This window comes from Anomaloglossus baeobatrachus, chromosome 5 (genome assembly GCF_048569485.1).
Source record: "Anomaloglossus baeobatrachus isolate aAnoBae1 chromosome 5, aAnoBae1.hap1, whole genome shotgun sequence".
Classification (NCBI taxonomy): Eukaryota; Metazoa; Chordata; class Amphibia; order Anura; family Aromobatidae; genus Anomaloglossus; species Anomaloglossus baeobatrachus.
The window spans coordinates 33405935-33425886 of record NC_134357.1 but is presented as its reverse complement, the minus strand read 5'-3'; the positions used below and the strand labels follow the sequence as shown (position 1 = coordinate 33425886).

The window sequence follows — 19952 nt, the reverse complement described above, 5'->3', positions numbered from 1 at the left end:
CATTGGCTGTAGCTAAACACTGGCAACTTCAGCTGGTAGACACACGCCACCCACAGGTACTGCAGATCCCAAGATAACCCAGCCCAGTGGATGATCGGAGCCTGCGCCCTCCGGTGCCGCTGGCATCGACTCCTCTCCCATCACCAGCACCATCCACGGCAGGAACACGGCGTCGCCTGGCGATCGGAGCAGAAGTCGCTGGAGCAGACTCCGGTGGTGACGTAACAACAATATGTGTAGTTTTGGATTATAAAGTGTCTATAGTGTCAGGTTGTGCTGGAGTGGGCAGTGTGGTGGAGGGTTTTTATTATTCTTTATTTGTATTTTATTTCCAAGTTAGTGTTTTTTTTCATCAGAATTTAGTCAAATGATTTAACTGTGCTTTATATGCTTTAAAAATCCCTGTGAGAATTATCTTTAAAAAAATATCTCTATTTTCTGTTTGCTTTGTGTTGCCTTTTTTTTCCACAAAAATTACCGTAAATTGAATACTCACTTGAAATGTTTCGTAGAACTCCTTATATCCACCCTGTAAGAGATAGAGTTCAGGATAGTACAGGTGAGGATACCGGTTTGCTTTTCTGTCCAGGTTTCTTAAACTCCGACATCTTGAATGAGAGAAGAAACGTTTTCAAAATATAAACTAGTAATTGAGATTATTTTACTAATATAGTACTCATAAAAATTAATGATATTTAGCTTTCAGGGGAAATTTATGTAAAATGTAAAAAGATGACATTACAGTGATATTTTATCATGACAGTAGGGAATTCAAGTAGAAGCAGCAATGGTGATTTCTTCATCGCAAACAATTTATTGAAACAAAAGTGGTGGGTATACCCCACACCCAAAAATGTCAGTGTCTCAATAACTTGTCATGTGGCCTTGAGTATCAATTCCAGGAGACAATGATGTCTCCTGCTGGTCACAAGTAGAATTATTGTCTGTGGAGGCGTCCCACTCTTCTGCGTGTTTGCTGACTACCCTTCTGTCTGCTGTTTTTGTACCTCGCTGCCCGATCCAGTTTTGACCTCTGCTTGTTTCTGATTACGTCCTTGCCTGCCGATTCTGTCCCTGTTCCGCAATTCCTGGTTTGACCTTGCCTGACGACTACTCTCTCAGACTGCAGCCGTCCACAGGTAGTGATCTCCAGGGCCCTGTGTAATTCCAAATCCCTGTATAGGGGTTAAAGGGTTTCAGGGTTCTGGGGGTCCTGCTTGGCGAGCGGCTTTCCTCTAGCCTGTCCATTACAGCCCATCTGAGTCTGTGGATCTAGGCAGGCGTTACAGATGACACTTTGGTGCATCTCTCCTCCCTTAAATGTGCCTGGAGTTGTTTGGCATTCATCATCCGGTTTCCGTAGGACATTTTCACAAAGAAGCCGTGTGGAATGTGGGCAAAGGACTTAGGGCGGCTTTGCACGTTGCGACATTGCACGTGCGATGTCGATGGGGTCAAATCGAAAGTGACGCACATCCGGCGTCGCAGTCGATATCGCAACGTGTAAATCCTTTTTGATACGATGAACGAGCGCAAAAGCGTCGTTATCGTATCATCGCTGCAGCCTCCGACATTTCCATAATGCCGGTGCAGCGACAGGTGCGATGTTGTTCCTCGCTCCTGCGGCAGCACACATCGCTGTGTGTAAAGCCGCAGGAGCGAGGAATATCACCTTACCTGCCTCCCGGCTGCAATGAGAAGGACGGAGGTGGGCGGGATGTTTACATCCTGCTCATCTCCGCCCCTCCACTTCAATTGGCCGCCTGCCGTGTGACGTCGCTGTGACGCCGCACGACCCGCCCCCTTAGGAAGGAGGCGGGTCGCCGGCCAGTGAGACGTCGCACGGCAGGTATGTGCGTGTGAAGCTGCCGTAGCGATAATAATCTCTACGGCAGGTTTCACTAGATATTGCACGTGCGACGGGGGCGGGACTATCGCTGCAGCATCGGTAACACATTGTTACCGATGTCGCAGCGTGCAAAGCCCGCCTTACACTTCTATGCCTTTCTGTGACTCTTCCAGTCTCTCTGTATCTCTATGCAACCTCCTGGTGACACTCTAAGCTCAGTGATCACTTTTGTCTGAGAACATCCTGCTTGAAGACTCGTAATGGCGCCGTACTGCGGATCAATTTTTAGGTGTCGTCTCGGTCTCATGAGGTCAAAATGTGAACAGCATGATGATGATGAGGAGGACTGTTTAAATACCAATTGTAATTGAACCCTGATATTTAGTGGGCAATTCATGGCTCAAACACCTGTTGTGAATTTTGCCATTAAGCTCCTTGTAAAAGAACAAAAAGTTGTGCAAAAAGTGTTGAAACATTGAACAGTCAAAAGTTAGAGAAGGTCACATTATGTTCGCCTGAGAAGGTTAGAGGGCATTATAGGATTATTCTGAAATTTCACTCGAAAGCCAAATATCCCAAACTTTTTGTGAGTATTATATGTAATAACTGTAATCAAAAAAGTGTACACCCTAGACAACCACTTTAGCCTCTTCCCTTTGGAGCCAATTTTCATTTTTTCTCTTTTATTTCTTCCTTCCCTTCTTCCAATAGTTATAATTATTGTATTTTGCCACTGATATAGACATATGAGGACTTGTAGCTTTTACTGACGCTATTCATTTTACCATATAATGTGCTGAAAAACAGCAAGAAGTTCAAAGTGGGATGAAATAGGGAAAACAGCAATTACATTGTCTTTTTTTAATTTGATTTTTAAGGTACACTAAAGGGCGTAAAAACTATCGGTGATACTACAATTTCTTTGTTATTATTATTATTATTATTTTAGTGGATTTATAAAATGTAGAACTTTGCAAAAAATAAAAAAAATGGTTTGTGTCCACATTTTCTGAGACATAACTTTTTAATTTTTCCATAAATTGAGCTGTAATAGAGTTTGCTTATTGTGTGCTGAACTGCCGTTTTTTATTAGAACCCTATTTATTATTATTATTATTATTATTATTTATTATTATAGCGCCATTTATTCCATGGCGCTTTACAAGTGAAAGAGGGTATACGTACAACAATCATTAACAGTACAAGACAGACTGGTATAGGAGGAGAGAGGACCCTGCCCGCGAGCGCTCACAGTCTACAGGGAATGGGTGATGGTACAATAGGTGAGGACAGAGCTGGTTGCGCAGTGGTCTACTGGACTGAGGGCTATTGTAGGTTGTAGGCTTGTTGGAAGAGGTGGGTCTTGAGGTTCTTCTTGAAGCTTTCCATGGTAGTGGAGAGTCTGATGTGCTGAGGTAGAGCGTTCCAGAGTATGGGGGATGCGCGGGAGAAATCTTGTACACGATTGTGGGAAGAGGAGATAAGAGAGGAGCAGAGAAGGAGATCTTGTGAGGATCTAAGGTTGCGTGCAGGTAGGTACTGGGAGACTAGGTCACAGATGTAGGGAGGAGACAGGTTGTGCATGGCTTTGTATGTCATGGTTAATGTTTTGAACTGGAGTCGTTGGGCGATGGGAAGCCAGTGAAGGGATTGGCAGAGTGGCAAGGCTGGGGAGTAGCGAGGGGAGAGGTGGATTAAGCGGGCTGCAGAGTTTAGGATAGATTGGAGGGGTGCAAGAGTGTTGGAAGGGAGGCCAGAGAGCAGGAGGTTGCAGTAGTCGAGGCGGGAGATGATGAGGGCATGCACTAATGTTTTTGCAGATTCTTGGTTAAGGAAAGCACGGATCCGGGAGATATTTTTGAATTGTAATCGGCATGAGGTGAAGAGGGCTTGGATGTGTGGCTTGAAGGATAGAGCAGAGTCGAGGGTCACTCCAAGGCAACGAGCTTGGCACTATTGGCTATTTAGCACTTAAAAGGATTTGATTGTTTTTTATTGCATTTTTAGTGGAGGTCTGCTGACCCAAAAATGTCAATTTTAATGTTTCGATTGTTTTTTTTTCTGTACAGTTTTTTTTCTTACAATTGTGAAATAAACATTATTCAAAACTATAACTTAACCCATAATCACAAAAAAACATAAAGCCTTGTTGACAAAAAATAAAAAAGCTATGGCTCTTGGAAGAAGGAGAGGAAAAGACGAAAGTGCAACAATGGAACATTGGCCATGGTGGGAAGGAGGATAAGGACTGAGAAGTTAATATATCCTCCCCGGATGCTCGTCACTTATAACTAGGTGTCGTCTCCCTGCACTGTTTGAGAAGCGCTGATGTACAAAGTATTTGTTTTCTAACACGATATGGATGATAAATGCAGATTGTTTCTACGCACAGTTTAGGAGCCCTTTCAGAGGAGAATTCACAGTGGAAGATGACCACTCTTCTGCCCGATGCAAAGCATGGGCTCTGAAGAAGATGCTCTGAAATTTGGTCTTCTCTATAGATATTCAGGGCCCCCTGTTAAAAGCAAAGAGAAATTAGGCTTTCCTTACGTGTGTGTCCGGCTTTAGCATAAAATGTAATTATATACACAATGTTGACATTACTAAGACACAAACAGACCACATTAGGTATGTTGTTTCCATCTCCATTATTGCCCCTGAATAAGGTGTTTTTCCGATGTCATTAAGTGATAACATAACGATAGGATATGCCATCACTTAATGATCACTGGGGCCACCGTCAATCATAGGAATGAAGAGGTTGTGGCACTCAGTTAAATGGGGCCTTTTGTGCACAATTTGGTGGTGGGATGCAGCATTGTAGCCTCTTCATTTTTAGGCTCTGTGCACAGAGGGACCACCTTCCGCCACTATTAGGGCTATAGAATCCTGAAAACGAGGCTCTGCAGTCCTACCGTGAGTGGAGATGTGCATGCTTGGCGTCTAATCCATTCATCATCTAGGGATCTACCTAGCACTACTGTCAGTCCTTGTCATGGGGTAAATGGAGACAGGACAGGGGCTCCTAGGCTTGCCCGAAGACGTGTGACCCTGCGCTGTCCCTTATCTCGAAGGTAGGATTGATGGTAGCCAGGTTTGAGCCCCCAGCGTGACCCTAACTCTTGTCCGAACCCTGATCTTAGTCCCCCCTCTCCCATACCTCGGGGCGGGCCAGAAAACACAAAGACAAAACCCCACAAAATGACACGGACAAGGGAGAATGGAAACTTGTACACAGCACTCAAAACACACAGGAGAGACAATATATGTACTGGGGGGGCAGCAGAAAGGGGAGGGAGTAACGCACAGGGGAACATTCACAACACTAAGCATGGATCACCATACACAGGAAAAGAACCAAGACCGGAATCGCTGGAGTAAAAACTGAAGCTATCATCCAGGGCTGTGGAGTCGGAGTTGGAGCTCATTTTGGTTGAGTCGGAGTCGGTATAAAATGCACCGACTCCGACTCCTAAAATATATAATAAATTGGGGACAGTAGTGCAATGCAGAATGTGCTGAATATTTTACTAAATAATAACATTTAGTATATTGCTTATATTTAAGTGAAAATGTATTGTAGTACAATGTGAACATCAGACATTTAATTATTTTTATGATACAATAATCAAGATATTTAGATAGAACATAACATATTTATTGGAATACAACCTTAGAACACAAAAAACTAATAAATTGTAAATATGTAATACAATATGTAATATATATATAAATATATATATATATATATATATATATATATACACAAGATATATATGTAATCTACTGTATATTACATAGTGTAATACATATGTACAATTTATTAGTTTTTTGTGTTCTAAAGTTGTATTCCAATAAATATATTTTATGTTCTATCCAAATATCTTGATTATTGTATCATAAAAATTATTAAATGTCTGATGTTCACATACTGTACACATGTTCATGTACTACAATAAATACAAGAGAAATTGAGGAGTCGGAGTCGAAGGTTTGGCTTACCGACTCCACAGCCCTGCTATCATCGGCACCTCCTGGAAGGAGGCAGATCCTTAAATATGGAAGTGACAGGTGCACTTGGCAATCAGCAACCTAAAGCCTGCTTTACACGTTGCAATTTCGCATACGATATCGTATGCAATTTGCAACGCCCCCATCGTATGTGCAGCACGTTTAATTTGTTGAACGTGCCGCACAATCGATTAACCCCCGTCACACGTACTTACCCGTCCATACGACCTCGATGTGGGCGGCGAACATCCACTTCCTGGCCTGGAGTGGGAGGGATGTTCGGCGTCACATCGACGTCACGCGGCAGCCAGCCAATAGAAGCGGAGGGGCGGAGATGAGCGGGACGTAAACATCCCGCTCACCTCCTTCCTTCCGCATTGTGGGCCGGGAGCCGCAGGACGTAGGTAAGATCTGTTCATCGTTCCCGGGATGTCACACACTGCGATATGTGCTATCCCGGGTACGATGAACAACCTGTCGTTCATTTTTTGAGGAATGAACGACGTGCATGCGATGAACGTTTTAACATTCAATCGCACGTAGCTGTTACATGTTACAATGTACCTTACGATGCCGGATGTGCGTCACTGACGACGTGACCCCGCCGACACATCGTAAGATATATTGTAGCGTGTAAAGCGGACTTTAGCAGTTAGGTCTTACTCAGCAGTCTGCAGGAATTAACTCCTGCAGAGCTGAAGACCAGTGAACCTGAACTAGCTGACGCCGGCTCTGGCTGAACAATTCAGAAGCCTCAGGTTGCTTGTCAGACTCTGCAGTGTGAACAGAGTCTGATGCCACAGTGCCGGCAGGTGTGTGCAGAGCTGAACATCGCATGACAGTCCTATGGACAATGGAGCGAATCCCAAGCATGCGCACCTCTGCTCCAATCAACATGGTTCTGCAAAGCCTCGTTCTAAGGGTTCCACAGCCTAAAGGCCCCGTCACACTGAGCAACATCGCTAGCAACATCGCTGGTAACGAACAACTTTTGTGACGTTGCTAGCGATGTTGCTGTGTGTGACATCCAGCAACAACCTGGCCCCTGCTGTGAGGTCGTTGGTTGTTGCTGAATGTCCTGGGCCATTTTTTAGTTGTTGCTGTCCTGCTGTGAAGCACAGATCGCTGTGTGTGACAGCGAGACAGCAACAACTAATGTGCAGTGAGCAGGAGCCGGCTTCTGCGGAGGCTGGTAACTAATGTAAACATCGGGTAACCAAGAAGCCCTGTCCTTGGTTACCCGATATTTACCTTTGATACCAGCCTCCTCCGCTCTCACTGTCAGTGCCGGCTCCTGCTCTGTGCACAGATAGCTGCAGCACACATCAGGCAATTAACCCGATGTGTGCTGTAACTAGGAGAGCAAGGAGCCAGCGCTCAGTGTGCGCTGCTCCCTGCTCTGTGCACATTTAGCTGCAGCACACATCGGGTTAATTAACCTGATGTGTGCTGTAACTAGGAGACTGGGGGCTGGTCACTGGTTGCTGGTGAGCTCACCAGCAACTCGTGTAGCCACGCTCCAGCGATCCCTGCCAGGTCAGGTTGCTGGTGGGATCGCTGGAGCGTCGCAGTGTGACAGCTCACCAGCAACCTCCTAGCAACTTACCAGCGATCCCTATCGTTGTTGGGATCGCTGGTAAGTTGCTTAGTGTGACTGGACCTTTACTCTCAAGATCACTGGGCATCCCAATGGTCAGACCACCAATGATTAGCAAGTTATACCCTATCAATGGATAAGAGATAACTTGATTTTTTTGGGGATAATCCTTCAATCACATGGTGGAAAGGTCCATACCTTGATATGTCCTCCGGTGTATTCGTATGGATAGCGGCAGTCCAATAGATAATACATCTGTATTTCGTCCTTATATCCTCCTCCCATAAGATGCGCTAACTGTATAAAGCATCAGGAAATAAATAGGTCACAGTCAATACAGAAATTCATGAGTAATGTTAAGGGGAAGATTTGTTATTGCCTCTGCACATCCTTTTTTGGAGACAAAATAGTCCTAATGGTGCCATTTTTTTAATTTACGTCTTATTAATTATTTTATTTTCACTTTTTACATTTTTTGCAGATGTTTCTGTCTAATTCATCATTTGCAACTTTTTGAAATTTCACATTTTTTGCATTGTTGTCAAATAACTCAAATCTATGTAATATATAGATTTGATTGTGGTTTTTCTTATAGATGGATAATCGATGGCTTTTTTTGCACAGATTGAAGTTCAAGAATTAATATTTTTTTTATAAATCCTTGTTCAACAATTTTCAGGCTGTGTGAATGGGGCATAAAGGCTATGCATATCTTCACACAGAATTTTCTTTATTATTTATTTGCTTCTGAAGTGCAAAATGAAACAACTTTCTAAATAGTCTTTATCAATAATTTTCTACCGATTCTAATGCTACAAAGTGTCTATAAGTCCTTTATCTAGATGAGTTATTTGCAAAAAATGTTACAAATCATTCAGTATTCCTGGTTCTGTTGCTTTTCTCTACTCTCACCTCTTTTCTCAGTGTTAGAGATAGCAGAAGTGAAAGTGAGGGGTTTTGTACACAGATATTCAGTGGAGAGGGAGGGAAGTATTTAAAGTCTTTTGGAGGAGGGCTGAGAAAACAGGCTATAGAAAAGGAAGAAAACAATTAGCAAGAATATAAGTGTAGTTCCAGAGGTGTAGCCTCTGGATGAGAGCTAGAGAACTGCCTCTTACACGTTGACAATGACTTTGGGAAACCGGGGAACTGGGGCAACGAAGCTGTCCCTCACGCTTGGGGGTCCTATGCTATCTCTAATCTCAGGGATACTCCTGATGGTGGAAAAGCCTGAGTCTCCTTTCTGGCCCTGCTTCTGACCAGTCCTGGTCTTATTCCCCCTCCCCCCAAAGAGGGACGGGACAGGAGTGTGATGAAATCCACAGATAAAGACAGACAGACACGTGATAACCAAAACTCTGTCACACAGCACGCACACACAACTGCTCAAAGCAATAAGCACAACTTTCTCCAGAAAGTCTGGCACACTAAACCTTAAAGACCAACATAGACAGGCTATAGCTGGCATGGGTGGAAGGATTCAACCAGCATAAATAGGAGGGGAGCAGATGTGATAGGCCTCCACACAACATGTGATCAAAGGAGCAGCCAGACCAGCAGGGTTTAGCTCTGCCTGTGTTGATCCCAGACACCAAAGAAACCATCGGGTGGAGTGTCAAAATCTGCAATCTGAACAGAGCCCGACGCCACCATGACAGTTGGCGAAGTTTGAGCAAATCTCCATGTGTCTTTTTTGATTAGCCAACCTACCATGATGTCACATAAATGTCAAGCTGTAATGATGATGTCACGTAAAGGCTAGCCAATCAACAGAAGAACCGCGGTTGCTGTTAGGTAAGAAGTGGTTCTCCTGCTCCAATGCCACAGATCGTGCAAACTGATTCATGCCAACTCTAGTTGGCAGGTCAAAAACATTTTTTCTCTTCTTGCCATACTAGTGAATGTGACTAAAGGGGGCTTTACACGCTACCCACCCCCGTCATTTGTGCATCACGGGCAAATCGCTTCCCGTGGTGCACAATATCGCTAGGCCCCGTCACACGCACTTACCTTCCTAGCAACGTCGCTGTGGGCGGCAAACAACCTCTTTGTTAAGGGGGAGGTTCGTGCGCCGTCACAGCGACGTCACACAGCGGCCGACCAATAGAAGCGGAGGGGCAGAGACCAGCCGCATTATCGACACGGACACCTCGTTGCTGGAGGACGCAGGTAAGGTGTTGTTCGTCGTTCCCGGGGTGTCACATGTAGCGATGTGTGCTGCCTCAGGAACGACGAACAACCTGCGTCCACAACAACCAACGAGATTTTGAAAATGAACGACGTGTCAACGATCAACAATTAGGTGAGTATTTTTGATCGTTAACACTCGCTCCTAGCTGTTACATGCAACGACGTCGCTAACGACACCGGATGTGCGTCACGAATTCCGTGACCCCCGACGACATATCGTTAGATATGTTGTTGCGTGTAACGGGGCCTTAACTCCCATCCAGAAAAGGTTTACTTACTGTGTTACAAGTTATGTATTTCAGGTCCTGGTGATTGCCCCTCTCTACAGGTAGGACGTGAGGCTGCAAAAAATACATTCACTTGTGTTTATTAAGTTGTTTTGCATTTAATATCGTTTATAAAAGGTTTTTAGAAGATGATCGGTTCTCCCTGTTGATCACTATTATATACTGTTTCTAAAATGTCAGGTTCCGTGATGGAAACATGATAGACCCCATTATAATCAATGACAACTGCTGATAAGGGATCTGGCTTTTCTGTTAATTTCATTGATGACAACGCAGAAAAATGGGAATAAAAAAAACATTGATTGGTACAGAGCTTCAATAAGACTGTCTTATGAAGACACTTGAGGTCCCCTCTGCAGTCATTGATCAATAAAAGATGAGTACACTCATGTTCCATTCCTTCTGTTCACTGTCAGGGCCCTGATCCATCAGAGGCCGTACAGGTAATCTACTCTAGATATTGCTACAATGGGACAATACATCTGTGGCTCTGTATAGAAGCGCTATATGGTAGTATATAAAGTGCCTCTGTATAACCTGCTGTGTGGCTGGACAGTCAGCGGCTGTGAATATGAAGCCTCTCAGTGAGAAATAGAGGACCATTCTAAGGATTAAATTGATAGGCAGCCCCATTGTTCAGACATTAATGGGGTTTTCGCAGCTTGAACACAGGGATCTTCACCGATGCCAAGAAGACAATCATTGCTTCATTCATTGAGTCTGACGGAGATAGATGAGCACTGTCTACTACAGACTCACAGACAATGAATAGCATTCTTGCACACACATGTGAGTGCTGCCTAGTGCATTTAAAACCCTGTTCTCGGGATCAGTGAGGATCTCAGGGGTTAGATCCCTAGCAATCGTCAAGTTATCACCTATCCTGTCAAAATCCTTTTTATGTACCTTAAATGTCTATGAATCAAACCACTGGGAATTGGCAGATGTGAATCACCACCCATTTTATCCCAATGACAATCTTGCGCACACATGTGACTGCCACCCAGTGCATTTAAAAGCCTGTTCTCGGGATCAGTGGGGATATCAGTAGTTAGATCCTCATCAATCGTCAAGTTAACCACCTATCTTGGGCAAATCCTTTTAATATACCATAAACAGCTTGGAAACAAACCACTGGGAACTGGCAGATGTGAATCACAGTATCCCCTAATGCTCCACTTCAGGGACCTTCACAAACCATACATATATACACACGATATGGCATAAATACCCAGGAATATCTTGTATGATTGGGATGATTTACTGCATATAGTATATATACAGTACATCTATTGTATATGAGGGGCTGCTGATAAGTCTTTGGCTTTGTGATCTTTTTTTGTTTCTATGGTAACGAATGTTACATCACATGAAAGCCTTATGTGTCTAATATACTGTATGTTTTCAAAATTTTGTGTTTGTTGCTTATGGCAACAGTGTTTTACGCACGCGGGAAAGCAAAATGGCAGAGTCTAATGCGATATTCCCAGCAACTGAGAGCAGAGGAGGAATAAAATTATTGTCTCTGCAAGGAAAGCCGCAAAGGATATTCATGGTGATATGTGCAGACATTGAGGGATCAATGCCCTTCATATTCCACAGTTAAGAACTGGGTTGCCAAATTTAAAACGGGCCACTTCAGCCCCAATGATGAGGCACGTCCTGGACGCCTGAGAGTGGTTGTTGTTCCGGAGATCGTCGATGCTGTGCACAACCTCATACTGGAGAATTGACAAATTTCAGCTAAAGCAATAGCAGACATCATGGGGATTTCCCGTGAACGTGTTTGTGTCATTATCCATGAACATTTGGACATGAGGAAGCGATCTGCAAAGTGGGTCCCCAAATGTTTGACAACAGATCAGAGAAGCAGCGAGTGAAAACTTCCCGGTCCATTTGTCAGCGTTTCTAAGACTGGAGGCACAGTGGTTCTCCTCATCCAAAGAAATTCAGGGTGCAAAAATCAGCCACTAAGGTGATGGCGCTTGTGTTCTGGGATAAGGAGGATGTGCTGCTAGTGGACTACCTTCAAAAGGGTTCCACCCTGAATGCAAGGTATTACATTGAACGTTTGGACCAATTGAAGGCAGCTCTGAAGGCCAAAAGGTGCGTCAAGCTGTCCCAAGGAATCTTGTTCCTGCAAGAGAATGTCTCTGCTCACACTGCACAAGCGACCACGGCAAAACTGGCAGAGCTGGGCTTCCAGCTGGTTCACCACCCACCTTTTCACTAGATCTAGCTCCCTCTGACTATCATCTGTTTCCAACCTCAAGAAACACCTCAAGGGTAGCAAATTTCACACCATTTCTGATGCCATGGTTGCTACTGATGCCTGGTTTGAGGCACAACCGAAATCCTTCTTTTTGCTAGGCTTACAGAACTTGGAATACCGATGTAAGAAGTGCGTTGACATCAATGCAAAGTTTCATCATCCTATCTCGTTTCTTTCTGGGTAAAGCCAAAAACTTATCAGCATTCCCTCGTACATGCTGCAATTCTTCCTTAGTATTTGAATTTTTTTACACGATTTAGGACACTGTAAAGTTTATCACGTACTTTGGAGAAATCTCCTATGAGGTCGTCACTTTCATCATCGGCTTCCTTAAATGTCGGACTGATGTTGGCCATCTAAAAGAGAATGGTGCAGAAAAGGATCACATGTTACTGGATGCAATAAGATTCACAAAGTTTACTGCAGAAGGTTTGTAAATGTTGTCAGTAAATTGAATTTACAATGGGGGAGTGAAAAAATGTAAAGTGTGTGATGAGCGAAGGAATTGGCCAAGACACAGGGCTGAAATCATTCTGATGTGTTACCGATACCCTCTTGCTCTCAGAGCATTGTATATTTTCGGTCTTCTGCGTTTCCCTCTCTCTGTCTTCTTGGTTCTTGTCTGTTTCTAGTTTGAGACCCTGGTGACCAGTCAGAAATTCCGGACTTTGGAACAAGTCTAAAAGCTTCAGGCGAGACTTTTTCTGGATAAACAAAGGAGGCAAAATATCAGATGTTAAGTCTGACTCGCACCGATCTTGGCTATACACACACACGGATCCTGACCATTAAAGGTCAGTTCTTACCTTTCTTGTGTCTTTACGACGTGTGTTCTCCTGTTCTCTTATATTCACTTTTCTGGACGCCTTTTTCTAGAAGCAAAAAATATTTTTAAAAAATTAGCAAAGAAACTTAACGACAACACAGATCATTACTCCTGTGATATTTATTATTATTATTATTTTTTATTATTATTTATTTCGTGATATTTATTTAGCTTTAGCACAAGGCACATCGGTCAGAGGTCACTCACCGGCTTGTAGATGCTCGATGGAAAAGAATCACTGCAAAATAAAAGGAAATAAATAGAAAAATGGGCAATTACGTATAATAATATTGAGCTACATGGTAGGCTACTGGCAAAACATGACTTTCTGATGCTGCCATATCTTTTTGTCTCTTTATCGCAGAGTTATGCCGGCGTCACACGGTACGATATATCGGGCGATATGTCGTCGGGGTCACGTCATTAGTGACGCACATCCGGCATCGTGAGAGATATCGTAGCGTGTGACAGCTATGAACGACTGTGAACGAGCAAAAATACTCACCTTATCGTTGCTCGTTGACACGTCGTTCATTTTCATAAAGTCGTTCCTCCTTCTGTGCGCCGGTTGTTCATTGTTCCCAAGGCAGCACACATCGCTCCGTGTGACACCCCGGGAACAACGAACAACAGCTTACTTGCGTTCCGCCGGCAATGCGGAAGGAAGGAGGTGGGCGGGATGTTACGTCCCGCTCATCTCCGCCCCTCCGCTTCTATTGGCCGGCTGCCGTGTGACGTCGCTGTGACGCTGAACGTCCCTCCCCCTTCAGGAAGTGGATGTTCGCCGCCCACAGCGAGGTTGTCCGGGAGGTAAGTGCGTGTGACAGGGGGTTAACGACTTTGTGCGCCACGGGCAACTAATTGCCCGTGACGCACAAACGACAGGGGCGGGTGCGATCGCTTATGCGATCGCACAATTTATCATCCCGTGTGATGTTGGCATTAAGCCCCCATACAATATAGACAGCTGTTTGATCATCCAGCCGACAGCTATCTCACCCAACTGTCCCATACACAGGAGCGCTCTATCAGCCAATCGCTCCTGTGTCCTCTATAGGGAACCCTCTGCCAGACTCCTCAGGCGGCAGATGATCTTTCGAATAACAAAAGTATTAGCAGTCCATAATCGGATATGGCTGATCCTTATTTCCCCCGACAATCATCTGTTTGGTGGCCCCATACCCAATAGAGTGAATGCCAAACCCGTTAATAGGAGGCTTTGAACAAAGTTAAGCGGGCTTTACACGCTGCGATATCGGTATCGATATCGCTAGCGTCCGACCCGCCCCCCATCGTTTGTGCGACACGGGCATATTGCTGCCCGTCGCACACAAAATCGCGCACCCCCGTCACACATACTTACCTGCATAGCGACGTCACTGTGACCGGCGTACCGCCTCCTTTCTAACGGGGCGGTCCGTTCGGCGTCACAGCGACGTCACTAAGCGGCCGCCCAATCAAAGCGGAGGGGCGGAGATGAGCGGGACGTAATATCCCGCCCACCTGATTCCTTCCTCATTGCGGGCGGGCGCAGGTAAGGTGAGGTTCCTCGTTCCTGCGGGGTCACACGTAGCGATGTGTGCTGCCGCAGGAACGACGATCAACATCGCCCAAATATCAGCAACGATAATTGGGAGGAGGGGGGCATGTCACCAATGAGCGATTTTGAACGTTTTTGCGACGATTCAAAATCGCTCATAGGAGTCACACACAACGAGATCACTGCAGCGGCCGGATGTGCGTCACAAATTCCGTGACCCCAACGACATCGCTGTAGCGAAATCGTAGCTAGCGTGTAAAGCCAGCTTTAGGGTATGTGCGCACGTTGCTTTTTACCTGCTTTTTTGCTGCTTTTTCTTCTGCGCTGTTTAATGCCAAAATGGATGTGTTCTTCTGTTCAAGCAAAGTCTATGGGAATTTGGGTTTCTTGTTCACACTATGTTGTTCAAAATGCTGCCTTTTTGAGGCAGAACTTTGGTCAAAAACTCAGCTTTGCAGTGCAAAACCCAAATGGCAAAAACAATTGACATGTTGCTTCTTTGAAAAGCTGAGTTTTTGACCAAAGTTCTGCCTCAAAAAGGCAGCATTTTGAACAACATAGTGTGAACAAGAAACCCAAATTCCCATAGACTTTGCTTGAATAGAAGAACACATCCATTTTGGCATTAAACAGCGCAGAAGAAAAAGCAGCAAAAAAGCAGGTAAAAAGCAGGTAAAAAGCAACGTGCGCACATACCCTCAGTCTCAAATGTTCAGGAGCCTTTAGACCCTGTTTATATCATGTTATGGGTTTACCTACTTTACCTAGTATGTACGATGGGGAAGGTTCCTGGCATTATTATTATTTTTCAGGACCATTTCCAATGTTCTATGCTACAGAATGGTAATGTATCCTTAAAAACATATGCCAATATACGGTAATGGTCCATATGACATCCGATTTTTTTGTATCGCACCCATTGCATCGAACCCTAAGGGTATGTGCGCACGTTGCTTTTTACCTGCTTTTTACCTGCTTTTTTGCTGCTTTTTCTTCTGCGCTGTTTAATGCCAAAATGGATGTGTTCTTCTATTCAAGCAAAGTCTATGGGAATTTGGGTTTCTTGTTCACACTATGTTGTTCAAAATGCTGCCTTTTTGTGGCAGAACTTTGGTCAAAAACTCAGCTTTGCAGTGCAAAACCCAAATGGCAAAAACAATTGACATGTTGCTTCTTTGAAAAGCTGAGTTTTTGACCAAAGTTCTGCCACAAAAAGGCAGCATTTTGAACAACATAGTGTGAACAAGAAACCCAAATTCCCATAGACTTTGCTTGAATAGAAGAACACATCCATTTTGGCATTAAACAGCGCAGAAGAAAAAGCAGCAAAAAAGCAGGTAAAAAGCAAGTAAAAAGCAACGTGCGCACATACCCTTAAAGTGAAGGTTCCCTTTAAATCCGGATATCTTCACATGCAGCAGGTGTCTTTCTCTTACCTTGTATTAGAGACTCGTGGTTTTAACACTGGAGTTAATTCCCTTGATAAATCTGAAACACAATATTAAAAATTATATTTATTATGCATTTGTGCTAATTATATAGAAATATGTCATAAAATACGTGTAACGCTGGAATTAAAGGGAAATAGTCCCTTTGTGATGATGGTACAATGCACTATGTATAGCTGAAGCTGCTTCCAATGGGGAAGGGGGACATTGTGCCTATATTCGCATTGGTCGGCGAGGGTCTTAGGTGATGACCCAAAAAAAAAAAAATCCATGATATTAGGCTACATAGTGTCTAGCCATATTTAATCCTGACCTTATTGATGTTTCCTGCATGAGATTATTAACCACGGGACCACAGATTGCTGGATTAGTAGCGTTGTGCCATCGGCTGTTACTAATGCCCATGCAGCACCATAGAGATTAATGCAGTTCACCTGCAACTTAGTAACAGTGCATGACAACAACATGGCAGTTTATAGAGGATGAGACCTGAAACTGTTGGAGACGGACGTTATGATGATCCTTAACAGGATTTTTTTAGATGCAGAAAGGAATCGGTCATCATACGGTGGCAGGATAGATATTTTAGGAGACCGGCTAAAAAGTGATGCTGGGTTTTCTTCTGCATTTTAAAAAGTATAAAATACAGTTAGGTCCGGAAATATTTGGAGAGTGACACAAGTTTTGGTATTTCAGCTGTTTACTAAAACATTAGCAAAATAGTTGTATGACCAATATGGACTTAAAGTGCAGACTCTCAGCTTTAATTTAAGGGTATTCACATCCTAACTGGAGGAGGTGTTTAGGAATTACAGCTCTTGAGTGTGTAGTTGCCTTTTCTTCAAGGGAGCAAAAGTATTTGGAAAATTATCTCAAAAGCGCTTTAATGGGCTGCATCGTTACTTAAGCAGGTAAAAGGTCTGGAGCTGATTCCAGGTGTGGCATTTGCATTTGCGGTCAAAGGAACTCTCATTGAAAGAAAAACTGATCACATTAGGCTGAAAAAAAGATGCAATCTATCAGAGAAATAGCAGAAATGTTTGGAGCGGCCGAATCAGCAGTTTCATACATTCTGTAAAAAAAGAGTGCGTTGGTGAGCTTGGGGACTCAAAGGCCTGGATGTACACGGAAGCAACAGTGGTGGATGATCGCAGAATCCTTTCCATGGTGAAGAAAACCCACAACATCACCCCAAGTGAAGAACATTCTCCAGAGAAGTTGGTGCTTCAGTATCTAATGCGGGCTTTACATGCTACGATATCGTTAATGAATTATCGTCGGGGTCACGGTGTTTGTGACGCACATCCGGCGTCATTAACGATATCGCAGCATCTGACACTTATGAGCAACCTTAAACGATCGCAAAAGCGGTCAAAATCGTCGTCCTAAAACAAAAAATCGTTCTCTGCTAATTAGCGATGTTGTTCCTCATTCCCGCTACGTGTGACACCGCAGGAGCGACGAACATCTCCTTACCTGCGTCCACCGGCAATGCGGAAGGAAGGAGGTGGGCGGGATGTTATGTCCCGCTCATCTCCGCACCCTCTGCTTTTATTGGACGCCTGCCGTGTGACGTCGCTGTGACGCCGCACGAACCGCCCCCTTAGAAAGGAGGCGGTTCGCCAGCCAGAGCGACGTCGCAGGACAGATAAGTCCATGTGACGGGGGTAAGCGAGGTTTGCGCCACGGGCAGCGATTTGCCCGTGTCGCACAACCGACTGGGGCGGGTGCGATCGCTTGCGATCTTGCTAGCGAGATCGCAGCGTGTAAAGCCCGCTTAAGTATACCATAAAGAGAAAACTTCACAGGAGCATATACAGAGGGGTCAGCACAAGGTGCAAACCATTAATCAGCCTGAAAAATAGAAATGTCAGATTAGGCTTTGTCCCAAAAAATCTAAAGAAGCCGCCAAGTTCTGGGAAAGCAGCAAAGGATATAGGCGATTAAGATCAACTTGCACCAGAATGATGGGAAGAAGAAAGTCTGGAGAAGCCTTGGAACAACTCATGATTTAAAGCACATCACATCCACTGTAACACATGGTGGACGCAGTGTGATGACCGGGCTTGCAGGGTTCCCAATGGCCCTGGGGCACTAGTGGGCATTGATGATGTGACTGAAGAGAGAAGCAGCCGGATGAGGTATGATGTGCACAGGGCGAGACTTTTGGCCACAGGGCGAGACTTTTGGCTCAGATTCAACCAAATGCAGAAATGATTGGATGGCGCTTCACAAGACAGATGGACAATGACCCAAAACCTACTGTGAAAGCAATAAAGTGGCATATTCTGTAACGACCGAGTCATCACCAGATCTCAGCCCCATCAAGCTACATTTCAAAGGATTAAGACCAAATCATAAGGCAGAAAGACCCACAACCAAGCAACAACTAAAGTCACCGCAGGAAAGGCGGCAAAGGTTCACACGGGAGGAAACCCAGCGATGGAGACGTCCATGGCCGAAAGATTTCAGGCCGTTACTGCTGCAAAGAATTAAAGTATACAAAGTATTAAAAAAGAACTTTTTTTTTATGGTAAAGTTACTTTGTCCAATTACTTTTGAGCCCCTGAATTCAGGAGGCTTTGTAGAAAAATGGTTGCAATTCCTAAACATTTCATAGGATGATTTTGTTCAACCCCTTTAATTTCCCCACTTCAGTTGCACTGTCCAAATATTTCAGCTCCTAAATGTATAATTTCTATAGAAGAGACCCTGAAGAAGATATGATCCCCAGCGATCAGCTGTAATTGGCAACAACCGTTCATTTGTCCCACAGCACCACCACAAGGGCAAGTTAAGCATTACACGGAGCTCACAAAGGCAAAAACATAGTTGCAATTTTTTTTCAGCAGGTCTTCTACCAAATCCTCCTTCAAAACAGCTGAAAATCTTTGGAAATCTCTTCTTCTTCATTTCCATGGAAAATCCACTTTTCTGCTCCTATGACGAGTCTTTTAAGCATTTTTTTTCCTGACCAGGTTTTGAAAAACGTCTGATAGAAAAAAATAAAGTGCATGTCGCTCCTTAAAAGCAGATCTTAATGGACCTGCTCCAAACTAGGAAGTGTCCAAACAAAAAGCTGCAAAAAAAACTATTCCAAAACTCTACAGGAAAATCCCCAGGAATTGAAACGTTCCTCCAAAAATTTCCCATTGACTAAGTCCATGTTCATACTGCGTTCTGGGGAAAATACTTGGTTCACAAATGATAAATGCTACTAACGCTTATACCGAATGTAGATTTAGGTCCCCAATAAAGGGGATGTGTCACCAAAAAAACTACCTGTTGTTTAAACCAGGGTTGTTGGGTTTTTTTGGCAATGTATTTTATTCAAAATGCAATTCACACATTTCGTTCAGTCCTCACCTCCGCTAAACACGATTACTTCAGAAACCTCATATCCTCTCTAACACACAACCCCAAACAGTTATTCAACACTTTCAACTCCCTCCTTCGCCCACCACTGCCCCCTCCAACCTCCCTCATTTCTGCAGAAGACTTTGCCACCTATTTCCAAGAAAAAATCGACCTAATAAGGCAAGTCTTCTCTGCTCAGCCACCACAACCCCTTCATGTAGCTGACCACTGCCCCTCCCCCATAAACTTCCTCCCCACCATCACCGAAGGAGAGCTTGCACGTCTGCTCTCAAAAGCGCACCTCACCACCTGCGCACTTGACCCCATGCCATCCCACCTCCTTCCCAACCTCACCACCATCCTTATTCCAGCCTTAACCCATCTCTTCAACCTATCTTTAACGACTGGAACCTTCCCCTCTGCCTTTAAACATGCAACAGTCACACCTATCCTAAAGAAACCTTCCCTCGATCCAACCTCTACTACCAGCTACCGCCCCATATCACTACTCCCACTTGCCTCAAAACTCCTGGAACAGCATGTCCATGCTGAACTTTCCTCCCACCTCTCCTCTA

The 19952-nt window shown here is 44.3% G+C and overlaps 1 protein-coding gene across 4 annotated transcripts in view; it reads right to left on the bottom strand.

Moving 5' to 3' along the window:
• Positions 1–19952, bottom strand: part of LOC142310745 (M-phase inducer phosphatase 3-like) — a 286384-nt gene that overhangs the window by 8541 nt on the left and 257891 nt on the right. For 3 of the 4 annotated variants that reach the window (XM_075348383.1, XM_075348384.1, XM_075348381.1), the window contains exons 3-11: positions 16009–16060; positions 13240–13270; positions 13013–13078; positions 12752–12910; positions 12491–12562; positions 9926–9988; positions 7656–7754; positions 4240–4364; positions 497–608 (exon numbers count right to left, since the gene is read on the bottom strand). In XM_075348383.1, coding sequence (XP_075204498.1) covers positions 497–608; positions 4240–4364; positions 7656–7754; positions 9926–9988; positions 12491–12562; positions 12752–12910; positions 13013–13078; positions 13240–13270; positions 16009–16060 — 779 coding nt within the window. The remainder of the gene's footprint in view (positions 1–496; positions 609–4239; positions 4365–7655; positions 7755–9925; positions 9989–12490; positions 12563–12751; positions 12911–13012; positions 13079–13239; positions 13271–16008; positions 16061–19952) is intronic. The other variant, XM_075348382.1, reaches the window with a different exon arrangement.